This window comes from Syngnathoides biaculeatus, chromosome 21, assembly GCF_019802595.1.
Source record: "Syngnathoides biaculeatus isolate LvHL_M chromosome 21, ASM1980259v1, whole genome shotgun sequence".
NCBI classification, from domain to species: domain Eukaryota; kingdom Metazoa; phylum Chordata; class Actinopteri; order Syngnathiformes; family Syngnathidae; genus Syngnathoides; species Syngnathoides biaculeatus.
In genome coordinates, this window is record NC_084660.1 from 5,313,471 (window position 1) to 5,339,161 (window position 25,691).

The 25,691-nt window shown below is 46.5% G+C and overlaps 1 protein-coding gene across 5 annotated transcripts in view; it reads left to right on the plus strand.

Moving 5' to 3' along the window:
• LOC133494471 (sodium/calcium exchanger 1-like) overlaps window positions 1-25,691 on the plus strand; it is a 40,396-nt gene that overhangs the window by 2,391 nt on the left and 12,314 nt on the right. For 2 of the 5 annotated variants that reach the window (XM_061808348.1, XM_061808353.1), the window contains exons 1-8: window positions 20,955-21,088; window positions 23,267-23,467; window positions 23,666-23,805; window positions 23,890-24,042; window positions 24,350-24,577; window positions 24,779-25,177; window positions 25,324-25,434; window positions 25,525-25,677. In XM_061808348.1, the coding sequence (XP_061664332.1) occupies window positions 23,320-23,467; window positions 23,666-23,805; window positions 23,890-24,042; window positions 24,350-24,577; window positions 24,779-25,177; window positions 25,324-25,434; window positions 25,525-25,677 (1,332 nt within the window). In that variant the 5' untranslated portion in view covers window positions 20,955-21,088; window positions 23,267-23,319. Of the gene's footprint in view, window positions 1-3,049; window positions 3,113-7,744; window positions 7,863-20,954; window positions 21,089-23,266; window positions 23,468-23,665; window positions 23,806-23,889; window positions 24,043-24,349; window positions 24,578-24,778; window positions 25,178-25,323; window positions 25,435-25,524; window positions 25,678-25,691 lie in introns of those variants that run through there. The other 3 variants (XM_061808352.1, XM_061808351.1, XM_061808349.1) reach the window with 3 other exon arrangements.

Genomic DNA, 25,691 nt, shown 5'->3' on the forward strand with positions numbered 1-25,691 from the left:
CTCCTGGAAAGTGGCTGAACATGTTTTTTTTTTTTTTTTTTTTTGCAATACACCAGAGGGATCTGTGACCCGAACCGCCACGATGAAGTAGCCATTTTGCACTAGCACAATAGCAGACCGCACAAAAAATAAATCGGAATTGTTTGCCCTGTCGAGATGGATTGCATTTGGAATCATTAATAACTTTTTGAAAATTGGATCGGTGTTTCAGCATGGCAGACATTTACTCATATATATATATAAAAAAAACCAAGGTGGCATAAGAACAGAACTAAATGAGAATTTATTTTGTGTCTTGATAGCTTATATTCAGCCCTTGAGCAATGTCTTTTGTAGTACCAGGGATCACCTGCGAGGGGCAGCGTGGTTCCACACAGCATTCAGAATACAGTAGTATGAAAAAGATTAGTACTGAACTGTAATAGTCCCGTCATCCTCCCTTTCCTCAACCTGCAGAAACAGATGATGGAAACGGAGCCAATTTGCGCGCCAAATTCTTTGGAGTCATTTGAGTCGCTAAACGCAGACAAAAAAACCCCCAAAAACATGCAAAGTCCATAACACCACTGCAGGCCTCTATTTTGGGAGGGATTAAAGTAATAATGCATGGGAATGGGAAGTCGTTCTGGGTGGATTTGGGTGTCACGTGACAGACATCGAATTATGCATTTTAATGCGGAACCACGCACATTTGGTTTGGTCGCGCTCACTGCTGTTTCCACTCCCGTGAGAGGCGCGTTTTCACGCCCACGTGGAACCAGTGTGTGTGTGTGTGTACGTGTGTATTTTTTTTCCTGCTAAATCCTCTGCTTTTTAATCTGACTGAGCCGTACAATTACGATCCGTTTATATTCCCCCCCCCCCCCCTGCGCCAACCTCGCCCTGCCTCCCTGGCCCTCATCTGGCGTGTTATATTTGGAAGCGCGCGGGCGTATGTGCTCCGAACGGACCACCCACTCCACGGGTGTGCACGTAGACAGACATCAGTGTGGAAAACCATATCTGCGCTTATTCAAGTACTAGTGCATTTTTTTCCCCCACTACTATCTGTGCAGAATGACATTTCCGCACACTGCTATAAAGACTACGTGTTGGTCGTGAGCCAGAACTGCACTTGTTGACTAGTACACCGACCTAAGCGGTAGGGAGATGTTACCTTGTAGAATTTGATCACGTCAGTAGAGCTACTACTACCACACAGACGTCAAGTTCGTTGTGCTCAGTTTTTGCCTCACTTGTTACCTACAGTGAAGACAATAAGTATTTGAACACCTTTCTGTATTGCAAGTTCTCTCACTTAGAAATCATGGAGGGGTCTGAAATTTTCATCGTCGGTGCATGTCCATTGTGAGAGAGATCATCGAAAAAGGAAAAATCCAGAAATCACAATGTATGATTTCTTTTTTAACGATTTGTGTGTTACAGCTGCAAATAAGTATTTGAACACCTGTCCATCAGCTAGAATTCTGACCCTCAAAGACCTGTTAGTCCGTCTTTAAAAGTCCATCTCCACTCCATGTATTATCCTGTCCTACAGAGGAGTCATGTGAGAAAGTTTTGTGGTCAGATGAGACCAAAATTGAACTTTTTGGTCATCATTCCACTAACCGTGTTTGGAGGAAGACCAATGATGAGTTCCATCCCAAGAACACCATCCCTACTGTGAAGCGTGGGAGTGGTGGCATCATGCTTTGGGGGTGTTTTTCTGCACATGGGACAGGACGACTGCACTGTATTAAGGAGAGGATGACCGCGGCCAAGTATTGTGAGATTTTGGGGAACAACCTTCTTTCCCTCAGTCGTGGGGTCTTGGCTGGGTCTTTCAACATGACAATGACCCGAAGCACACAGCCAGGAAAACCCAGGAGTTGCTCCGCAAGAAGCATATCAAGGTTCTGGCGGGGCCTAGCCAGTCTCCAGACCTCAACCCAATAGAAAATCCTTGGAGGGAGCTGAAACTCCGTGTTTTTCAGCGACAGCCCAGAAACCTGTCTGATCTCGAGAGGATCTGTGTAGAGGAGTGGGCCAAAATCCCTCCTCCAGTGCGTGCAAACCTGGTGAACAACTTCAAGAAACTTTTGACATCTGTAATTGGAAACTAAGGCTACTGTACTAAATATTAACATTGGTTTTCTCAGGTGTTCAAATACTTATTTGCAGCTGTATCACAAATAAATTGTTAAAAAAATCATACATTGTGATTTCTGGATTTTTCTTTTTAGATGATCACGCTCACGGTAGACATGCACCTACGATGAAAATTTCAGACCCCTCCATGATTTCTAAGTGGGAGAAGTTGCAATATCGCAGGGTGTTCAAATACTTATTTTCTTCACTGTATATAAGTGCCACACAGACGTCAATTTAATTGTGCACACTTTTTGCCTCACTTGTTCCCTGGTTGTTCCGCTGGTGTAGAGAAATGTTACACAGCAGGGGAAAAATATTGCTAGCAAGTCATGGTAGTAGTGCGCTGAATTTGCGTACTAGTACCACAACTCATGGGACAATTGAATAATATTCCCTGAGAAGGGTTGCGTCAGGAAGGGCATCCGGCGTAAAAATTGTGCCAAACATATATGTGCGTTCATCTGAGATGACACGCTGTGGCGACCCCGAAAGGGACAAGCCGAAAGTAACCTCCTCCCAGTCAAAATGAGTCTGATTCTGTATCAAATTCATCTTCTTAAAGAGTTGCTTGTTATGAGCCAACTTTCGCTTTCCCGACTTATTTCAAGTGAAAATGTGAACTGTTAACTTTGCAGTTGTTGTACTAGTGTACACAAGTGCTGAAAAAGGCCTTTTGACGCACTCGCAGTATTTTGGTCCCTCCTCAAGAATGCTCTTTGAATTGAAAAAGACACTTTGAAACGATTTGATGTTGGCAGCGGAGAGAAAGAGAGAGAGAGAGAGTGAGCAAGTTGGCGTGAAAAAAAAAAAGCATGCTTGGAACCCCCCCTCCACCACCCTCTCCGAGCCCCCCCCCCAAAGGTGCCCCCCCCCACCCGCTCCCCCATCATTCCAAAAAGTCAACGAGCACCAGACGGATAAAAAAAAAAAAAATGAAGCGAGAGAGAAGAGTATAAAGAGACGAAGTCGAAGCCTTTCATCGGTACGTGCTCATTACACGCGGTCGCTCCCTCGCCGTACGACTCTGTGATCACAAAGTTGACATATGGCAGCGTTCTAATTCGGCGTGCCCCACCCGCATGTGTGCCGCCCCGAGTGCATCGCCGCAAACCTTTGCCTCGACAGATGATTTTTCTGGCTGCTTTATACATACGGCTGCAGGATTTTTATTAGTTAAAAAAAAAAATCTAGTTATATCTAGAAATTATGAGTTAACATCCCAAGGTGTCGAACTCAAGAACGGCTTCAATTTCGTGTGGCCCGCGAAAGCAAATCAATTTCCATCGGGTCCCAACATTCTTGCTGAAATCTGGACCGGAATTTCATTTTCATGTTTATCCTTCGGTGGTGGCGGAGGCCTTTAGCCTAGCCTCGGCGTCCGGGGCTAACGGCCTCCCTCGTCAGACTCCGCGTCATTCCCGTCCGAAGAACCCTCCGCGGCTGCCGGCCCGGAGCTCCCGGGGGCCCTTGTTTACAAACGTATGTTGCGCGTCAGGCCTCCGTGTAGTCAGACTCCCGAAAAAAATGTACAACCGGCCTCATATTGTTACATATACCGTAATTTTCGACCTACAAGCCGCGACTTTTTTCACACTCTTTCAACCCTGCGGTGATGTGGTGGTAGTGTTAGCGCGGCGCTAGCGTTTAGCGCACTTGGTTATAAGCCTCGGTACACAGAAAGAGTTTAACGCTGACGCCGTGCTAACGCTAGCGGTAAACTCTTTCTGTGTACCGAGGCTGATAACCAGGTCCGCTCTGTAGGCCGGGAATTACGGTACCTAAAAAAACAAAAACAATTTATAACGGCAGTTTTGAAGTTCAGAAGCAAGTTAATTGCCTGTTCAATGACAATATTCTTCTTTTATTTTGAAAAGGGATACTGGTAAACATGATAATATTGTAATGTTATCATAAGTGAAGCAAATTTGCAAATGTGATAGTTTTAGCACAAAACGCGGGCCACATAAAGTGAGTTGCTGGGCCAGATCTGGCCCGCGCTCCCTGTTTTTTTTTTTTTTTTTTCCCAAGCTAAACGTACTTAAACAGCTGCCAATTCCCCCCCCCCCAAAAAAAAAATGATGTTAATATACATTAAAGTGACTTTATTTTGCAAGATAGACAAAGGAAGGAAATTAGCTTTGTAAGACAATCACAACACACACACGCACAGACATCAACGCTTTTATCTTGTCAGCTTGCAAAACCGCAAACAAACCAGTGGAGCCCTCTTTCAGCCCCCGGATGTCATCGCCATCACTCACTCGTGGCCCGCTTGTTGTCAAGTGCGCGCGGAAACTGCTATCTCGCAGCTCTCACCTGGCTTGGAAGTTTTGCTGGTGTGTGCTTATCGGAAGTACACAAAAGCCTGCCCGCCTACCTGCGCCGGCACTTTCCTCAACTTAACCTTTTGGAGCTCACGCCGGATTTTGAAATCCATTCGCATCGTAACGGCCCCCGTTCAGACGTGTGGGATGAAAACGGCGGTCCTTCACTTGAGCGACACCTGACCGCCAATGTGCAGCCATGTTGGATTTTGCGTCACGGTTTCCATCTCGTTTTGCGTCGACTTGCTCGTCTATCACAGTTACTTCACATACTTTGTTTGCTTGCTTAATCAAGGTAGGAAAAATATAACAGTGTGCCTCATACAGCTGCAAATAAGTATTTGAACACCTGAGAAAACCAATGTTAATATTTGGCACAGTCGCCTTTGTTTGCAATTACAGAGGTCAAAGGGTTCCTGTAGTTGTTCACCAGGTTTGCACACACTGCGGGAGGGATTTTGGCCCACTGCTCCACACAGATCTTCTCTAGATCAGACAGGTTTCTGGGCTGTCACTAAGAAAGACGGAGTTTCAGCTCCCTCTAAAGATTTTCTACTGGGTTTAGGTCTGGAGACTGGCGAGGCCACGCCAGAACCTTGATATGCTTCTTACGGCGCAACTCCTGGGTTTTCCTGGCTGTGTGCTTCGGGTCATTGTCACGTTGAAAGACCCAGCCAAGACCCCACGACTGAGGGAAAGAAGGTTGTTCCCCAAAATCTCACAATACTTGGCCGCGGTCATCCTCTCCTTAATACAGTGCAGTCGTCCTGTCCCATGTGCAGAAAAACACCCCCAAAGCATGATGCCACCACTCCCACGCTTCACAGTAGGGATGGTGTTCTTGGGATGGAACTCATCATTCGTCTTCCTCCAAACAGGTCTTTGAGGGTTAGAATTGTAGCTGATAGGCAGGTGTTCAAATACTTATTCTCAGCTGTATCACAAATAAATTGTTAAAGAAAAAAAATCATACATTGTGATTTCTGGATTTTTCTTTTTAGATGATCTCGCTCACGGTAGACATGCACCTACGATGAAAATTTCAGACCCCTCCATGATTTCTAAGTGGGAGAACTTGCAATATCGCAGGGTGTTCAAATACTTATTTTCTTCACTGTAGATAAGTGCCACAATCCAATTCATTGTGCTGCTCCTTATGGAGAGTGTGTGTGTGTGTAGGGAGATTTTACTTCCTCTCCTAAGTGGAGCATGTCATGTCATTCATCATCCAAGATTTCATTAGTTGTGTTTTGACAGTGGGTGGGGGTGGGGGCGGGGGGCTCGGAAGACGGAATAGCAGCGCGCCACAACATGGCCAAAATAACAAAAGCGGATGACAAGACATGCGATGTGCATTAAGTTGATCCGCTCGCCTCGTTCTCCGCGTCCCGATTCTCGCCACGTCCTCGTTACTCTCGCATCACTCTTCTTCCGTCTCTCGCTTCCCTTTGCCCTCAACATCATCATCATATTTTTCTCTTTTCTTTTAACCCCCCCCCCCCACACACACACCACTCCCCACCTTGTGTATCTGGGTTGCAGACTGAACTAGTTCAGGCAGAATGTGACGCTGTCACGGCTCGTGTTTAATTGATGTTGTTTGATAGGAACAAGCTGCTTCAGTCGCACGGAAGCACAGCGGAGTTTAACCGGAAGCGAGAGCGGGCGGGTGGAAAAAAAAAAAATCAAATAAAATCAACCATCTCACAAGTCAAAGTCCGAATGAATGGAAAGCATCCTTCCGTCGTGCACCTGGTCGTGTCGATTCGGTTTGCGTTCCAAATCCAAACGTTTTTTGGCGTCATCGCTTATGAATTATGCCACTTTCTTGTTGTGTTGTGTTCCTTTTGGCCCGTTGCATTATTCAACGGAAGCGAGGACGGGCCCCCACCTCCCCCGCCCTCATCACTCGTTTTTATGCGGCGTCAAATTTGGCACGTTGCGACACAACATTTGTATGTAGTGTAATGTTTACAGGTGTGCGTGTGTGTTTGTGCGATTGTGAAAGGTCACAACTGCGCCTGGCGAGAAGAAGCTGAGCAGATGGGAGTGATGAATTGCAATATGGCAGCCTTGTATGTTAGCTTCTTATCCTCAGATTTTCTCTTTTTCGGTATATCTAATTGTTGTCCATTTTTCAAAATGTCCCTTTTTATTGCACAGTCGGCACGTTTTTGAAAGACCGGGACCTGCTTTTGAAGTCCTCGCCGAACAGCATGAGGACGTAAAAATGTGAATTATTACTCGCGATTGAATGTAAACAAATAATGAAATGAGGATTCACTGTACATGCAGCATTGCTAATTAGGAGCGTGTTAGCGTTCGTGTGAGAAAGGCGCTAATGAACAAATCGCCAGATGCTTTGATGCAATTGTGCGGCTGTTAGCGGCATAATGTCCTCAAGTGGATAGGAAATCATCATCCCGGGAGCGCGGGAACATTCCGGCGGCATTTGCGAGGCTGGCGAGGAAGATGTGATGCGGAAAGCCTCGAGTTCAGCGCCGGCTTACAAGTTGGCGGCGCGCGACTAACGAAGCTGGCGAATAATCAGGAGCCGACAAAGGGGGCATCGGGGCCGCCGGGATACGCCGCAACGTCGGCTCCAAAGATTTTTCAAAACGGGAACAAGTTGCCGTGAATCCATTTTGTTTTTGTGGTCAGAGTCAAACCCGAGGTGCAGGTGAGCCACGCGCTGTGAACGAGACTCGGGCCTACAGAAGAAAATGGAGCCCAAATGGTGTCGTAAATTCTCATTATTTACGCCTCCTTTTCATATTTTCCCATGTCATCCCTGACCTTTGGCGGTTTCCGTGTTCGGAACTAATTAAGAGGACGTTGATACGCAATATGTTTGCAATGGTTGTCGTCTTTTGAGGCGCTGTAGAATCAAACTTCACAGTCTCTGCACGCATAGCTAATTTCCCTCATCTATTAATTTCCATAGCGCTGGTCGGAATTATCACACAATTATCTTAATTCACTGCGAGATTTCCCCGCTCACAGATATTTAACTGGTATTTCCGTCAATGGGAGGGAACGTGTTAAATAAGGCCATAGATGTGGAATATCTTGCTTCTCCAAATCGGTCATCTGCACGAAAAAAATAATACTTCTTGAACAGACTAAGAATTTTTTTTTTTTTCCACACAAAAATAGGGGGTTTGTTTTTCCTCCCCCAAAATTTTAAAAAAATCTATTAGGGCGGGGTGGAGATGGGGAGACAGTGAGAGAGAGAGAGAGAGAGAGAGAGAGAGAGAGAGGGGAGTGCGCATGCTCAGTCGCCGCCGCCGGCGGAGGAGAAGGAGAGGAAAGAGCCCAACGGCGCATTGAGCCCCATGAACGTGCCGCTGAATGGAGGGATGATCACACGCGATGAGCTGCTGACCGAGTCGGACGCCGTCTAACACGGTGAGCCGACCGCCGCTGCCCGCGCCGTTTACCGTCGTGCTTATTGGCCCCCTCGCCGGATAGGAGACTGTGCGTTTTGGTGGGGTGGGGGGCACGCGCATGCGACGCGTGTGGATGCTGCTGGACTGGTGGTGGTGGTGGTGGTTGAGTGGGGTTACTGGTTTGTCCACGGATGACACTTCAAATATGATGCGTATGCGTGTGCGTGTGTGTGTTCTCGTGAGTGTCACAGCGTCGATGTGCGTAAAAATCCTCAGTCGGGATGGAGGGTGTGCTCCGGAGGCCAAAGGCTGGTACTTGGGGTGGGGGGAGCTGCAGATGCATGTTGAGAGAGAGGCGGGGTGGGGGCTCAGGGGACCCACCCTCAAGAGCTATTTGATGTGGGCCTAATCTTCAATCTGGAATCATGTTGAGAAATTTTATCTGTTTTGGAATATTCGCTGAATTAAATCCCACCTGGTTGGGATGGTGCAGGTCAATATTTTGGTATTACATTTTTTTCTAGCGAGGCCTCTTATGGATCATCATATTTACACCAAATGAACTGAAATAATGCGTTCCCTCCAACATTTTTTTAATGACATTTAAAAAAAAAAAAAAAAAGGAACGTAGTACGCGATTGGACAATATAAGTGCGTTGGTGTGCCTTTAAGGGGGTGTGGCCTAGTGAGTCTGTGGTGTGAGCGTCACATTCCCCGTGAGTGTTTTCAAATTGTGTTCAATACTCTCCTAATATTGTTTTTTAACACCAGGTCTCACGAAATTCCAAATTTTGGGAAAATGAAGCCAAATTGCAGTTGCATGTAGATTTTTTAGGCTGATGTCGATTCCAATATTAGGCAAAATAAAATTTCGAGAACCGATTAATCGGTTGATTTATTTAAAAAAAATATAACATGAATGAAATTAAATCTTTTTTTGGTCTTTTTGCGCTGACGAAAAAATAATAATTACAGGTGGAAAATTTGGCAGCGGCAATTCTTCAATTTTTTTTTAATTTACAACAGAGAAAAAAAAATCGTCGATAAATAATATTGAAAAAACTGTTTGTATGAATGTCATTATCTTTGTCGTAATGTGTTAATGTGCAATAGATAAATAAATCGACCAGTCTAAAAAAGAACTTTGGGTCACGGTTGTGATTACTGTAGTACAAATTTCACACTCGTAGTGATGATAAAGGTGATGACCAAGAATTAATAGCGGCATCCAGCCATGATGACGTTTCCACGCAGGTTAAATAATTCAAGCCAAGGCATGTCACCCACTGAATAATTGAGGCACGCAAGCTGTCGAAAGAAGGCTGAAAATTCATTTGCATCATTTTCAGCTTGCATCAGCGACAAGCGTTTTTTTTTTTTTTTTTTGCGCTTTTTATTAAGGGGCTTGTCGCAAACGACTGAAGTCTTCTGATCCAACGGGCGGCGTCGGGGACGATGAGAAGAGAACTTGGACGCTGTCGAAAATGAAAGAATTGAAGTGCTTGATTGAGTCCCTGACACGTTTTAGAAGAGAAATTTGAACGCCGTTGCGATGATTTTGGCCTTACGGATTTCTTGGGTGGGACAAAAGTTTTCTTGGGGTTGTGGCGGTTATTTACCCCGAGCGCATGTCGACCTAATCCAGGAGTCTCACGGTAAACAGTGTTATCCCGGAAATGTCAGCGTTGATTTTTGTCCCGTCGGGAGTTACGTTGAAGACGTCCGCTTTGTGTGTGTTTGCTGCCAAGTTGACTGAGGGCCTCCGCAACAAATCCATTAAAGACTCACTGGCCGGCGTTCCCAGCGGGGGCGGGCGAGGCGGTCACTAACATCTCGGCCCTCTATTCTGGTGCGCGCTAAGCCGGTTATGCGTATCGCTGCTTCCCCGAACCTCTTGGATCTCGCTCTTGTCAACTTAGCCCGTCTCGGCCAATGGCGGACCGGGACGGTCCTCTTGGTCATAATCCTCTGCTCGCTCACTCTTTAAGTGGAATTAGTCGTGGAAAATACGATGGTGCTGCCATGAGACCTAAATTAAAAAAAAAAAAAATGTGTACACAAAGTAGCTGCACTCCATTTGGAATATAATAAAGTGCAATATATGCAATATATGCAGTTTCCCTGTGGAGCAATTTATGTTTGAGCAAGTGGCGACTGCGTACATGTGCGTACATGAATACAAACGAACGTATCGCTCGTGTGGTGAGGAGGAGACATTGAGGTGTTCTAGTAGCAAAACTTTAAAAAAAAAAAAAGTTGTTCAAGTGGTAAATAGCAGTTCAGAGAGGGCTGAAATCACATGTTTCTGGTGGTTCCTTTTTATTTTGGGCCAGAGGAGGTTGCGAGGAGCAGATGGAGCGCTGGTTGCCGACTTCCAAGTGGCCTCCCACCCCCCCCCCTTTTCCCCGCCCTCGACACCCTGTCATTTGTGCTCTCCACCCAGCTTGTGTGGCTTTCGCTCCGGCGAGTGGGAGGCTCTGCCACGAGAGCAGTTCCACTTTGGGACAAATAAAAAAATAAAAAGAAGAGAGAGAGAATGTCTAAAAATCTGGGCTCAAACAATTCAAAGAGGAAAGAAACAAGGTGAAAGTGAGCCGAGGGTTTTGTTTGGACAAAAGTAGTGCTTTCCCAGCATCTTGTGGTGTTGTGGTGTGCAAGGAACTATGTTAAAGTCAGTAGAGGAGTTTCCTTTTAGACAAATGTAGTGCTTTGTTGCCATCTTGTGGGAGCTGTGTTAAAGTGATTTGAAGAGTTTCATATAGCCAAAAGTAGCTCTTTGCCACCATGGCGTGCCATCTTTGCATGGAAGAACTATGTTAAGGTGGATTAAAGAGTTTCATACAGGCAACAGTAGCTCCCTTGTGGTGTCTCGATGGCAAGGAACTTTGTTGAAGTGAGATGAGGAGATTCTTATAGGACGAAATAGTGCTTTTCTGCCATCTTGGTGCTGCATCGTGATAATACCAATAATTATGATCATACCGTACATTATTTTCCCACTAGGAACGTCCACATATTTCCAGCTTGACATTTCGATAAATTTCCCACAAACAAGCCGCCTCTTGTTTCCCCTGCTTTTTCTCCCAACTCAGTACATCTCACTCCCATTCCCGTGTTCCCCCCCGTCCGTAACCATGGCGTCGTCACCTTCCCCCCCCCCCCCCCCCAACCTCTCTTCATCCTCAATCTGCCTCCTTGCTGCCCGTGGTCTTGTCCTGGCTGCTTTTTGGTCCCCTCCATTGTTCATTTGTGTTGTATTCTGTCGCTGGGCCACAAACCTGCCTTACATAATTTTGCTAATAACACACACACACACTTTTTAATATGCATGCATGTATTTGGACTTGTGTAATTGTGTGGACCTGATTGTCAGCAAGACAATTGTGGAGGAAAGTGACGCGGCGCCAGATGATGAATACCCATAATCCCTTACTTCTTGATTTTTTTTTTTCCTTGTCGAAACGCCACATAGTCTTTCTCTCATGTTTCCTTCGGGTAGCGTCTCGTCACCTCGTTTTTTTTTTTTTTTTTTTTTTTTGCGTCGGGGTGAACCACAAAATAAAGCTCCGGAATATTCCTCTCGGAACATCACGGCCTTCCTGTGAAACCCACTTCCTGTGCGTCCCGGGTAAGATTTTAGATTTTGCGCTTTGTGCCCAGTTATTTGAAAGCTATGTTACACTTCATCAAAATGGCTGATTTGAAATCATTTTTTTTGGTCGGCTTTTTACAGTTTTGCGTGCCTTTGGTGTAGTACCACGTTGTGCCACTGTCATGCCAGGCAGCGCTGAGCGCTGCTGGATGCAAATACAGGTTAATTGAGAACAAGAAGAAGAGGCGGAGAAGGTCCCCAGCTAAACAAAGTGAATCACGTTTTTCTGTATGTCTGGTCAAAAATCAGCATGTTTATATATCTAACGTTTAACTATTTTGTGTTTCCTACTATTTCAAAAAACGATTCATATCGTCTTCCTTTACTGCGGAATGGAATGTTTATAACACACACGCAAGCCGAGCAACTATTCATCACCGAGGGCGCGTTTGTTCACTTCAAGCGAGCCGGCGTGAACTTTCGGTGACGGTTGCCAGACGCTGACCCAAAAGCACTTGAAAGTGCCGCCAAAGCTGGAAGGAGCATGAATAATTTGGCGAGCGGGGATGACGGGAAACATGGCCGACGGAGGGGGTGGAGGAATTCAAAGCGCTTACAGTGGAACTTTGACTTTAGAAATTCAACCCTAACCTTAATAAAGAAGAGTACACTAAATAGAATGTATCAAAACACAAAAGAAAGGTCTGGGGAAAAAAATTAACAGCTTGGAAAAAAGGATAATTACTCCATGGGTTGTCCTATTCCTCATTGGTGTCTGGATGACTATATTACGCTTCCCCCTGGTGGCCAAAGGTGGGCACACCAGAAGGACCAGCACAATGAATTGCAGTGCAGCATGAAATCATGATCCAATGTTTAATTCTTTACCTTCTAGTTACTTCTGTCCATCCATCCATCCATCCATCCGTTTTCTTTGCCGCTTATCCTCACGAGGATTGCATCCTCACAATCACGCCGAGGGGCAATTTGGAGTGTCCAATTGATGTTGCATGTTTTTGGGATGCGGGAGGAAACCAGAGAGCCCGGAGAAAACGCACGCAGGCACTGGGGGAACACGCAGACTACGCACAGGTGGGTCCGGGATTGAACCCGGGACCTCAGAACTGTGAGGCCACCGTGCCGCCTAGTTACTTCTATGACCTATTTCTTTATTTAATTTTTTTTTTGTTTCAACGGGGGGAAAATATTTTGTTCAGCTACCTGTCGGCTAACTAAATTCTTCCACCTTCTAAAGTGCAGGTGTCAAACTCAAGGCCCGGGGGCCAGACCCGGCCCGCCGCGCGATTTTATGCGGCCCGCAAAGGCAAATCATCTCTTTCAACCTCTATGATTTTTGTTCAAATATGGACCCAAAATTTCAAATTGCCATACGATAAATTCTAACATTTAGATATTGCAAGCATTTTTGGTGTGCCCGAACTTCAGCAGTCGTCGACAAACCCATTAGCCGTCATTTCTGATTCTAAAAGAAAGTTTTTATGTTTTGCGGCTCACGTGTGACAACTACACACAGTGTGTGTCCTTTTTTTTTTTTTTCTTCTTCCATTGGTCTGTTTTGTCCTTTTGTGTTGTTCAGTGAGCTGAGATGCGTTAGCATCAAAAGCCAAAGGACAGGGAACACCGCGTGTGTGCGTGTCGTTCGATTGCGGATTCTCAGTGGTTTTGCGCGTGCCTCCTTCACGGTTTTTTCTGCAGTGTGAACACTGTGCTACCATCACCTCTCAGCCCCGCATCCAGGAACACAAGAATGCGTACATAACCAGAAGCATGTACACGCTAATCAGCATATAGAAGCGCGCACCCGTACACACGTGACGCGATTGATAGCCAATCAGGATGCGGCAGTTCAGCTATTGTTCTTCGAGCAGCCGCAATCTGCCGAGCGCGCATCCGTGGCGTCTCCATCCGCGGAATTCGCTCAGGGTGGAGGTTGCGCGTTGCGTAATGCCGTACGTGTAGGACGGGATTGTCGGGACTGCATACATTAGGCGGCGTGGGGGGTAGGGGGGTGGGGGGGTTGGGATTAGGGGTAAATCGCCAGGCCCAGTTAGAGGGATGAGCAGCGCGTCTGCACGGATGCAATATTTCACTCATATTTAACACAGTCAACAGATTATTTCACGTGATAAATGAGTAAATGTGCTGCACTGGGAACTGTTGAAGTGAGATGAGCCGCTTCTTTCGGATAAAAGTAGTCCTTTGCCGCCACCTCGAGCGGTATGACTGCTGCTCATGTAAACGTTCAGCAGTGCCTTACTTTGGCCACTCCTCCTCGATGTACTCCATTGTACTTCTTACTCTGGCAGAGCATTGACCTGAAACCTTCATCGCCGTGTTACATAAAAAAAAAAAATTAATATAAATGAAATAGAAAGGCAGAGCAGTGATGATGTCACCGGGGCAGGTGGTGAGCCTTTCGCTCATCCAGATTAGACATGCATGACGTGCTCACATGAATGTTCAAACCCAACGGATCTGTGCAATTAGGGGAAATGTTGATTATGATAATGATGGAACCACACAGAGCAGCTTTTGTCATCACTCACTAAGCCACGCCCCTTAAAGGCATAACTCGAACGTGCAAAAAGGTGCAGAAAATGGGCAGATTTTTGCCGGCTTTTCTCGGACCGTTGTAAAGTTGGACAAAATCCAGGAAAAAAAGTGTCAAACGTGTCCTGCATGTAATTAATAGCTTTATTGTTATCAGTACTAAGGGACACAAAAGAAAAAAAAAATTAATTATCGCCGTCATGCCCCAGGGCTCCGCCATCTTCATTGTCACTCTTTAACACAAAAGATACAATAAACAATACATTTACACACAAACACTTAGCATGCAGGCATATTAAAAATGGAAAAGCGTTAACAGAAAAAGATGGCGTGGCGTGTATTTAGATGTTTTGTTTTCTTTTTTTTTTTGTCCAATCCGATTTCAGCCTCTATGCGTTGCTATGCCTAATCTAATCTGCCTCTGGACTTTTCATGAAAATGTTTTTTTTTTTTTTTGGTCACGTTATTCAATTGAAAATAGGACTTGTAGCGCAGCATAGGAATGAAAAAAAACCTTTATTATAATTACATGAAAATGACATCTTCCTCGTCACATCCCACTGAGGGCCCTCCAAAAATGGACTCCCGACGGCACTCTCCATCCTTTCACTCGCGTGTGCCCATATCGAATCCATATTTCACGAGTAGCGGCGAGCGAGCGCCGAGGGGCAGTCGACTCGCTAATTTTTTTTTTTTTTAATCATTTTTTTTCCCCCTAATTCTAATTTGTGAGCTCTCCTCCATCTCCCCCACAAGGAGCCGTTTTAATCGATCCCAAGATAGAAAAGAAGCTCGTCTCGTGCGCGTCATGATGGCGCTGGAGACTGGTGTATCTTATTAATCGCCATGGCAACAGCATCGGAGCTACTTTTTTTGGGATTTTTTTTTTTTTTTTTTTGCACACCCCATCTCTGCGCACACATTGACAGATTATGGTTCCATTCACATTCACAATGCAGCCACGCACTATCATTGGACGCGACGGAGCGCTGACACGCAGTCACGGTGGCTTAGATTTTGTCTGCGTGAGTGTCGGTGTCGTAAAGGGAACTTGCCAGGAAGTCAAACATACTCAAGTGAGCGATTTGGTGGGCGTAGAGGTGGGGGGGGGGGGGGTTTGGGGGTTGGGGGGGGGGGTGTCACCTTCGCCAGTCGTGCCGTGCAGCAACTCGGCTTTTGCGTTTGTGTGAGCCGGTTTCGGGAGCAAAGGAACAGGTGAAAAGAGCTGAAGGTGTCTTCTAGCCACAACAGATGGGAATTCAAATGTTATTGGAGCGTATGCTTTATGACTCATTCATAACGCGTGTGTGCATGCGCGTGTTTTATGTGTGTATGTCCTCGTCCTGCTCGCTCTGTAGGTACTTGCACTTGTCACCCTGAGGGGCTTATATAAATACAATTACACACCCGCCAAGGCGCAGAGCGGCAAAGGGAAAGAGACGCGCGCACGCACGAGGTTCCACTTGTCTGCTCCAAGTTGCGACTTCCCTTTGAGTCGCCGGCACTTGGACCGTTCCAACGCCGTTAACTCATTTCATAGTAAGCGACACTTTGGGGAATAGTGAACAAATTCTTCAAAAACAAACAAAACAAAACAAAAAAAAAAACAGCCTCCAAATGCTCAAAGTTTATCGTCAAGCTCAACATAAAACTAGTAGAAGTCTGCTAGCTTAATGCTAATGCGTAATGGGAAATGCATCTGTCCATCCATTTTCTTAGCTGCTTATCCTCACAAAGTGCCGGAGCCTATCCCAGCTGTCAACGGCCAGGAGGCGGGGTACACCCTGAATTGGTTCCTGGCCAATCGCAGGGCACATGGAGACAAACAGCAATCGCACTCACAAACACACATCGGGGCAATTTAGAGTATACAATTAATGTTTTGGGTTGTGGGAGGAAACCGAAGTGCCCGGAGAAAATCCACGCAGGCACGGGGAGGACATGCAAACTCCGCACAGGGGAGTTCCGGGATTGAACCCGGGACCTCAGAACTGTGAGGCCGACGCTTTCCAGCTGACCCACCGTGCCGCCAGACAGTAGTTTTCTTATTTTAAAAAAAAAAAAAAAACAAACATTTGTAGTTTTTTTTTGTTTTAAATGGGCGCTGGAACTGATTACTGGCATTTCCATTCATTCCAATGGAAAAAGATGATTTCTGACGTAGAGGAATTTTGTGTTACAAGCACGGTCATGGAACAAATGCGATTTAAATGTAAATGAAGTTAAATCCACATCTCAAGGCACCGCCGTGTGTATTTATCATCCAAATCGAAAGATGGATGTGGAGAAAAAACCTCCATGGGTTTTCCGAGAGGATGCTTCCTATTCGTGCCTGCGCGGAAAAGGTCGGCCAGCGCAAAGTCAAACCTCCAAATGTGCACAGCGGCGTGACTCACCTGCTCGACTCCACTCGGACTGAGCGTGCGCGTGCGCATGTGTGCGTGCAACGCATCAACCACTTTCGGCTGCTCTTTACCTTTTTTTCTTTTTTTCTTTAATCTATTCATCGCCCCCGTGACTACGTCGGTTTAAATAGCGTAAAATGACTCGCGTGGGCAAACAGAACGAGCGAAAGGCACACGCGCGTTACTGTGTAATAACAATGATGTGTGCGCGTGAGATTGTAATTGTGAACTCTGTGCTTGTGTTTTTGTCGTTTGTGACCTTTGAACGGTCTGCTGCATGCCAGTGTGGATGTATGGTGTGTGTGCGTGCATGTTTTTTTTACATTTTTTTTATTTATTTGTACATGTTATTTGTGTATGGTTTTGCCTTTGTGTGGCTGTCACTGTGTGTACATTTTTGTGTTGGTATTTTGTACGTGCGTGCGTTTTGGTGTTTCTATTTCTGTACGTTTGTGCGTGTTGTTGTCATCGCCCGCAGGTCAACTGTGGTCGAATGACTACGTCATTTATTATACGTAATCTATTAGCTGTTGTTGCCTGGTGCGTATCGATCGGCGTCAGTACCCAAATCCCAGCACCGGATCGATTATGATTACACGGCTCGTTAATTGGACGCAATTCCCCAAATGAAAGCCACGAAACGGCTGCTTCCAGTGGTTCAGTGGTCAAACAACAACACATTTTTTTTGGTATTATTATTTTATTGTATTATTGTATAAAGTATGGCGGAACGGTGAATCAGCTTGTAAAGCATTTTCCTCACAGTTCTGAGGTCCCGGGTTCAATCCCGGATCCGCATGTGCGTAGTTTGCATGTTCTCCCCGCACCTGCGTGGGTTTCCTCCGGGCACAGCGATTTCCTCCCACATCCCCAAAACATGCAACATTAATTGGACACTCCAAATTGGCCCAAGGTGTGGTTGAGGGTCTCTATGTGCCCTGCGATTGGCTGGCAACCAGTTCAGGGTGTACCCCGCCTCCTGCCCGTTGACAGCTGGGATAGGCTCCAGCAGTCCCCGCGACCCTCGTGAGGATAAGCGGCGAAGAAAATGGATGGATGGATGTATAAAGTATAATATGTAATGAACAGTTTGTGCATCATGATTTTGGTGTGCTGCTTCTTGTGGTGTACCCGTCTTGGCCACTAGTAGCCAGTATTGTACCACTGAATAGGATTAGACACCTTTTGTATGTCAAATCCCCGCCCCCCGAATATTCGTCATTTTTCATCGGATAAAAAAATATGCGCTTGTGTATTGTCACGGCGTTCTTCTTGTGTTGATGCGTCATTTGCGCTCAAACATCCGTTGCTTAAAGGGTTGGAAAAGCGCGACTATCGGCACGAACCGCGTGCGGGTCAACGGGAAATTGTCATTTACCCGCCGCCGGCCTCATTTTGTGCGGAAGCGGAGGTCCGCTGCTCATTTAAAACTCGCTTTTCTGCTCCTCTGGCAGACCACCCAAGTCATTAGCCGTTCGCGTTATTCTGATTGTGACAGGTGGCTTTTTCCATCTGCAAAACAAAACAAAACAAAACAAAACAAAAACAAAACAAGCCTTTGCTTGTTCCACCCCTGAAGATTGCGGAATTAACGAGAGGGATTAATACCGCTGTTTGTTCTTTGGTGATTCTTCTGCCGGCCGCCGACAAGCACACAAAGGAAATGAATGCTGACAAGGCCGTTATCTCCAACTGTCTTATCCAGCTGCCTCCCTTTGGGGGGTTTTGGGGGAGGGGGGGGGGGGGGCGCCGGTCCCGACAAAAGGGGCTTGCCAGACTTTGAAAGGTAGAAGACAATAGGAGGCCAAATTGGGCGCCGACGTGCCGGTCTTGTTACCCTTTAAACTACAGATACCCGAACACAAACGGTGCAGCAACATATCACAGCGCTCACATCCGTATATTCTTTATCCTCTGCGAAGAATGAAAAATATGAACGCGAATACGAAGAAGCTGTGAGAGAGGGGCTGAGTCTCCGGTTTGGTATATCTGTACGCTTGTCTTATGCATGAGCAGCACAATGTGCAACGAAGAAGAAAGCGTGACAAAAACTGGTGAATTATTTTTAATTCAGTAGGATTAGACCAGTATAGTATACAAGTTGTTTTAGTTTGCTTTCGTATATTTTTGTCTGGCCTCGTTGGACGTCTCTACTCAGAGTTGTTTCTTGTTTCGCGACGTGACAGCCGGACTATCTGTTTGCACCAACAACCCCGTCTGTCACGCATCATCCCGGCTGCGGGGCCGTCTGGAAATCGGGAGGAGAAGTGACGGAATGAGGGCGAGCCATTAGCCGGGATCCGCTGGATTACTTTGACCTTGGGGTTCCGGCTTGAGCCGAGTTTTTGCGCATCATCCGACACGGGCGTTAACAAGCCGCGCTCTGTTTGTGTGGGACCTGTGGCTGTGTGAACACGCAAACACACGTGCAACCAGTCTGTTGATAAATCAACGGCAATTGGAATGTAAACTAGAATGTTACACAGTCCACAAAAGCCAAACACGACTGGACTGTTTATCAAATCAGTTTTCCCCCCTTTGGAATGAATCGGAATGCCATGAATTTGCTCCGTTAAAGCTAGCTCGGTCGGCTCTGTGTTTGAGCCGTCTCGATGCTCCTTGCGAGTGTTTTCATTCTGGATCCAGGAGTTGGACCGCTGAAGCTCGCTCGGAATGGTCACGTGGACGCCTCAGTGAAAGTCCCGCAGTAAATGAGACCCGTGAAGTAGCCACCAATTATTTATTGCGTCGTTAAATAAATTTATAATTTTCATAAATGCAAATCAAGGCCAGTATCTGATACTTTAGAGCAGGGACCTACAGAACACTTTCTGGTTCCGGTTTCTCTTTATATAGCCATGCATCACAAAAGAATGATGGAACGAAAGTGCACTGCGATATCGTGAGATATGACTGTATTTTAACAGGCTATAAATCTGTTTGATTTTTTTTTTAATAAGTTGAAGAATCATATCTAAAAAAGACTTTTTGCCAATTGCCATTCTTTTATTTAGAAACGGGCCACTGTTTCAAATCGACGGTGCAGAAAATAAGCCGGATTTGGTCGTGGTGGACTACGGGAATCGGACGACATTTTCCGTCGAAAGGCTGAAATTCTGAAAATTTGGAGAATATTACACTGTAAAGGCCTGGAGACATGCCCAGCGGCATTTTTCCAAAGCGTGAGGTTAAAAATCCCCCAAAATTGTCGCACGTGCGGTCGTGTTTGCGCGCCCTGATGTCACTCCCGTGCGCGGGTTCAGCGATGCACGTGCGCTTTGAGCGCCGTCGGCTTTCAATCGGGCTCTCCAGCGCCGGCCCGACTCCGGGGCGTTCCTTAACCGGCTCGGACAGCCGCGTGCATCGGGGGCCCGGCCGGGAACGATGACGGCGGCCCTCAAATCTGATTAATTAGGCGTCACATCAGCTCCGTAGCTGTATAATCTCTGAGCCGCGCTTGACTCCTTTTTTTCTTCTAGTTCCCTTCTGGGCTTGGATCAGCATTCTCGCTTTTGTGTCTTTCTTATGGGTGGAAGCAAGGAAATGGGTGCTGCAAGACACTAGCGCACACCAAGTGTTGCTTTTGGAAAGCCGTTTGAATATTTATTGCACGGCACCTCGAGGTCCATTTACTAGTAACATGTCTGACTATTCACATTTTCTACTACTGCCTTATGATGAGGCAAAACATTGCACTAGTTGACATGCTACTAAATACTATTATTGACACAAAATTATTTAGCACTTCACCATTAATACTAGGAGCATATGCTATATGGAATTAGTGTTCTTTTAGTGCACTAATTGACATAACATAGTTCTAGTAGCTTTTTGAGCATTTATTGAATAGCCTACTAGTGTGCTAAATTATCCTTGTACTGGTATACTATTTGTCCTCACTAGCAAGAACATGTAACACACTAGTAAAATCACAGGGGTACACTAGTAGAAAGGTTGTGTCTCACCAGTGATCTTTTTCCAACATTTTTATGCGCTAGTCGATAAACTTCATGTTACTAGTGAGGCAAAACTGGCTCTTACAATTTTGTAATATCACTAATAGTACTAGTAGCACCCATTTGTCAACCACTGCACTGTATTACATTTTTATCAACCTAAATACAGGACGAAAAAAGAAATTACATTGTTGAAACATAGAACAGATAGATAAATAGATGAAAAAATGCAAATGTGACAAATGTTAAATGTATCTATGTTAAATTTATTTCGAGTAGTATGTTACATTTATTTTTGAGTAATGATTTAAAAAAAAAAAGGTTAATGAAAACCTATCACATTTTTTTTGTTGTTCCAAATAAATTGGAATGTTACAAGATATCACACTTTTTTTTGAATTACGAAAACTGTAGCTACCACGCTAATGCTACTAACTTTTTTTCCTTCACAACACTGAAGGCGATTGTTTGGATTTATTTTCGACTTCAACTTCCTGTCCTTTTGGTCTTTTATTCACTCTAAAGTAGAGCAAATCCAGCACTTGTCTTTCCAGATCAGTCATTCCAGGTGGTACAAAAGTGCAGTACGAAAATACCGCACAGGCAAATGTGGGCTTAAATCGAGATCTCGGACGCCTTTTGAAGAAGCAAAAGCGAAGACGCAGCCAATCCAAATTCATTGGAACCCTCAGACAGCGTTAGCCTCTGGCAGTGTGCATCTGTGAGTTTTTTATTTTTATTTTTTAATGTGCATGTGTACGCGTGTGTGTGTGTGTGTGTGTGTGTTGACTCATGGTGTCAAACGAGGCAGAAGAGCAAAGTGCAGCTGATGCGAAATGACTCAGCAAGCACGGTCACTGAAGGGGTCCAAATTGGAGTGTTGCGCATGTGATGACAGACGCGCTTCTTACATCGCATCCCCCAAGTACACCTTGCGCAATCCGGTAGTAAGCTCTTCTTTTAAAAAGAAAGTCATATTGTATTTTTAGCGTTCGGGGGAAATAAGTGGAAATCTGCAATGCAGAAATCCCATGTTCTTGGCCGCCCGTCCCTGCAAGAGGCGAAACATGCAAAGTAGCCACCAAGTATTTGTGGTACATTTCAAAGTTTGGTGAACGCACTTTATCACCAACAAACCAAAGATCCACGTGAGGTTTGGATGACCATATTTTTTTGTTACGCTTGAATAAAGCATTTGAAAGAGCACAGGTGTCTGTTTCCGTCCTCCCTCTATCCTAACCACCTGTTATGGATGTTGGTGGGCTGTATTTAATCAAGCTATACTGTACAAAAACACAATCCGTGATGCACTAAATGGGAAATAAGTGAACAGCGATTTGGCGAGGGATGAAAATCATCATCTTTTACTACTACTTCTACAACACATTTCAAAAAGCATTTGAACTCAAAATACCATCTCGATTAAATATTCCTTCGCACCTGGTTTAGCTGTTTTTGTCATTTAGAGTTGGAGTTGACAGCAGAAGTCAGAAGACAGACAGAAGTCAAAATTGTATCATTAAAATTAGAGCATACGACAATACTCACTCGTGTTCTGTGCTCCGCGGGCATGACTGTGACCGCAACTTAGTAGGTGACCTTCTCGGCCTTTTCTTCTCGCTCTGAATTAAGCTGCATGTCCTCCAGTAGAGCTCAGTGCTGCCCTTGACGTTGTGGCATCACGCGGTACTACGGCGAGGGCGCGCAACTCAGGGGTAACAGTCGAAGACCTCCTCCAAGCTAAGCGGACGTTGCGGTCGCCCTTTTTTTCTCAATCTGCACTCGCCCCATATTGCGGTCCCAGATCGGCGTTCGGATTTTAACGCCGCGGAAGGGGACGATAAGGTCGAGTGGACGGCGAGGACGTGCGAAAAAAAGGGAGAGCGAGCGAGGGTGGGGGGGTGGGAAGAGGACGTGGAGAGGGAGTTCTTATGGAGTGGCGCCGTACATGCGAAATGAGTGTCAGCGGGCGTGCGTGGTCGCAAACGGACTCGACCCAGCTGGCTTCACAACAAGAACCAGTTGGGCTGCTATAATTAGTAAAAATTCTTCCAAAATGAGAGACTTCAAGCTGTTTATTTCTTCGCTCACCTGAAAGTTACTGCCAAACTAAACCTAAAACAACGACAATGATCTGCGTAGCCTCCATCTAAAGCATACAACAGGAAATGCCGTAGCCGCACGGGCCAGCAATTAGCGTCAATGTGGCGATATTGTTTCTCTTCAGGTAACGGCTATCTTAGCACAAAAAGAGCAGCGTCTTGCACATCCATACAACATGACAATATCGTCTTTACTGTCTGCGGGAAAACAAAACAAAACCCTGACTTATGTTAATGCCGCACTGATAAGCCGGGAGAGGAGTCGAGACGTCTCAATGAACAGTGTATCTCTCTGTCTCTCTGATGTTTGTCTGACGAGAGTTAGTTCTGCATGCTCTTAAAACCAAGGCCAGGGTTGAACAGAGATTCCGCCTCGATGTCGTTTTCACCTTTATAAGCTAACTACGATGTGACCCCTGATGTTTGACACCCCTGCACTAGGATGCGCAGTATGTAGATAAGTAGCTACATACAGTACGTGGGGCCCGGTGTTGAAGTGACAATTTGCTGTCGGAGAGGCAAGACCTTACGAGATATACCAAGACAAGGTCAAGGACTCCCGCCTAAACTGCTTTTAGGCGCCATCATTCCCTCTCCACTCCAAGTCCTATGAACTTATTTTTCAGCGGTGTCAGACTTGTTTTCATTAGCATACTTAATCCTCAAGGAGCCGGCTGGATCAGTATTTTCACGAGGTGTTGAAAATCTAGTACTTAGCTTGTCTACTTTTCAACAAAGTCGCGCAAAAGACCTGCGGTGCGATTTGTTTTTATTGCCTACTTGTTGTTTCCTTCCAGGTTGGGATCGCCCCTCTCGCAAGTCCGCTTGGAAGTCGTGCGGAACCGTCAGAATGTCCCCGCCTGGTTCTTACCTGTCCTCTTCCTCCTCCTTTCTCGGAATATGCGCCGCCTCACTTGCGCTCCTGTCCTGCGCTGGATGCGTCGGCGCGCATTCGCCTGAAAAGAACTGCTCCGCCGGGGGAGACGCGTGTCAGGATGGTAGGTCTTAAACAGCCATTTTTTTCATCCGGAACGACTTGAGTCCCGACCAGATCCGAGACCTGAGTTCCATCTGTGTAGTACGGCGGGGAATTGATCAGAATCCTTCACGTACCACTGCTGAGCTTTCGCTGGTAGACTATGGACTACGGACTATTGTCAAGCATCATATTTGCTTCCCGATTGTAACATTTTCAGGTGTGCTCCTACCTGTGTGGAACCCCCAAAATCCATCGGTGGGGGACAAAGTGGCCCGGGCTATCGTGTACTTTGTAGCGCTCGTGTACATGTTCTTGGGGATGAGCATCATCGCGGACCGATTCATGTCCTCCATAGAGGTAGGTGCTCCTCAGACGGAGGCATTGAAAAAAAAATGATGGATAATAGTTGTATTCATAAGATGTATCCCTTTCCCACCCGAGGTCATAACATCCCAGGAGAAAGAGATAACCATCAAGAGGCCCAACGGCGAGACCACCACCGCTACTGTCAGGATCTGGAACGAGACTGTTTCCAATTTGACCCTCATGGCTTTAGGCTCCAGCGCTCCCGAGATCCTGTTGTCTGTCATCGAGGTTGGTCTGGAAGAACTAGGCCGGCATAAAGCGGGACTTTATGAGAAAACTCAATCTCCCTGAGTACTCCGGGATGAGTGGAGAGCACAGTTAGTGGAAGGTTAGCGTGACGAATGGGCGACGCGCGATCGTTGTACAAGCGGCGTGCCTCAGAGGTCGTACACAAGTACCCCGCACTTATTATTCGTCCAGTGTGTCTCCCTTTTGTCACACATACAGAGACCTCCTTAGCGTCTGTGGGCCGGGCCACATCCAACCAGGGGTATCCACCCGGATTTATTGGTACTGATCCCTTCCTCCCCTGCAGGTATGCGGCCACAACTTCTCCGCGGGCGCTCTGGGCCCGAGCACCATCGTGGGCAGCGCCGCTTTCAACATGTTCGTCATCATCGCGCTGTGCGTCTACGTGGTGCCCGACGGCGAGACGCGCAAAATCAAACACCTGCGGGTGTTTTTCGTCACGGCCGCCTGGAGCATCTTCGCCTACATTTGGCTGTACCTCATCCTCAGCGTCTTCTCCCCGGGCCAAGTCGAGGTGAGGATGGAAAATCCGGACTGATTTTGGAATCTTGGGCGGTTTTTACGAAATTGCTGTTATAGTTGAAGTTACTCGACAAAATGAAGAGAATAGATTGTTGGGAATGAATTCATATGAATTAATGGAGTAAATATTCGAATCAGTGTTCCAAACACTAATGGACCCACCATTTGTTTTTTTTTTTTTTTTTTTTCATAGGTATGGGAGGCAGTGCTAACCTTCCTCTTCTTCCCCCTCTGCGTGGTCCAGGCCTGGGTGGCCGACCGCCGACTTCTCTTCTACAAGTACACCCGCAGGCGTTACCGCGCCGACAAGCACCGCGGCGTCATCATCGAAACGGAAGGGGGGCCGGACGGGGACGTGGGTGGGGGCGGGATGCCGGGCCAGGGCGGCTTCACCAAAATGGACATGCTGGAGCTGGACGGCCAGATGGCGCTCAACTGCCACGGCGCCTTGGACGGCGGACTGACAGAAGAGGGCTTGGCCAAGGATGAGGAGGACGAGGCCCGGCGGGACATGGCCAGAACGCTGAAGGAGCTGAAGCAGCGGCACCCCGATAAAGACATGGAGCAGCTCATTGAGATGGCCAACTATCAGGTCATTCCAAAAAGCCTCCACGCGGTAGTTAAATTGAATTAGTGGTTGGATTATAAGGGAGGTTCTTGGAAAAAGAAGCGCTGCCGTAAAGGGTTCCCGGACCCCAAAACTCCGATAACCCCCGTTCTGAACTTGTGCTCCATCAGGTTCTGATGCAGCAGCAGAAGAGCCGAGCGTTCTACCGCATCCAAGCTACCAGGATGATGATCGGAGCCGGAAACATCCTCAAGAAGCACGCCGCTGACCAGGCTCGCAAGGTCCACCGCACATCACGCGCCTCCTCGCTTGAGACTTGACGGATATATCCGTCGTTGGCATGAAACGCTTTTTTTTTTTTTTACCCTCAGGTGGTGAGCAGCCACGAGACGCAAGCCCAAGAAGACGACCCGCACACAGTCCGACTGGAGTTCCAGCCGGCTTTGTACCAGTGCTTTGAGAACTGCGGCTCCCTAAAGCTGACCGTCGCCAGACACGGAGGAGATGCCGGAGTCACCGTCAAGGTCAGCCGAGGACG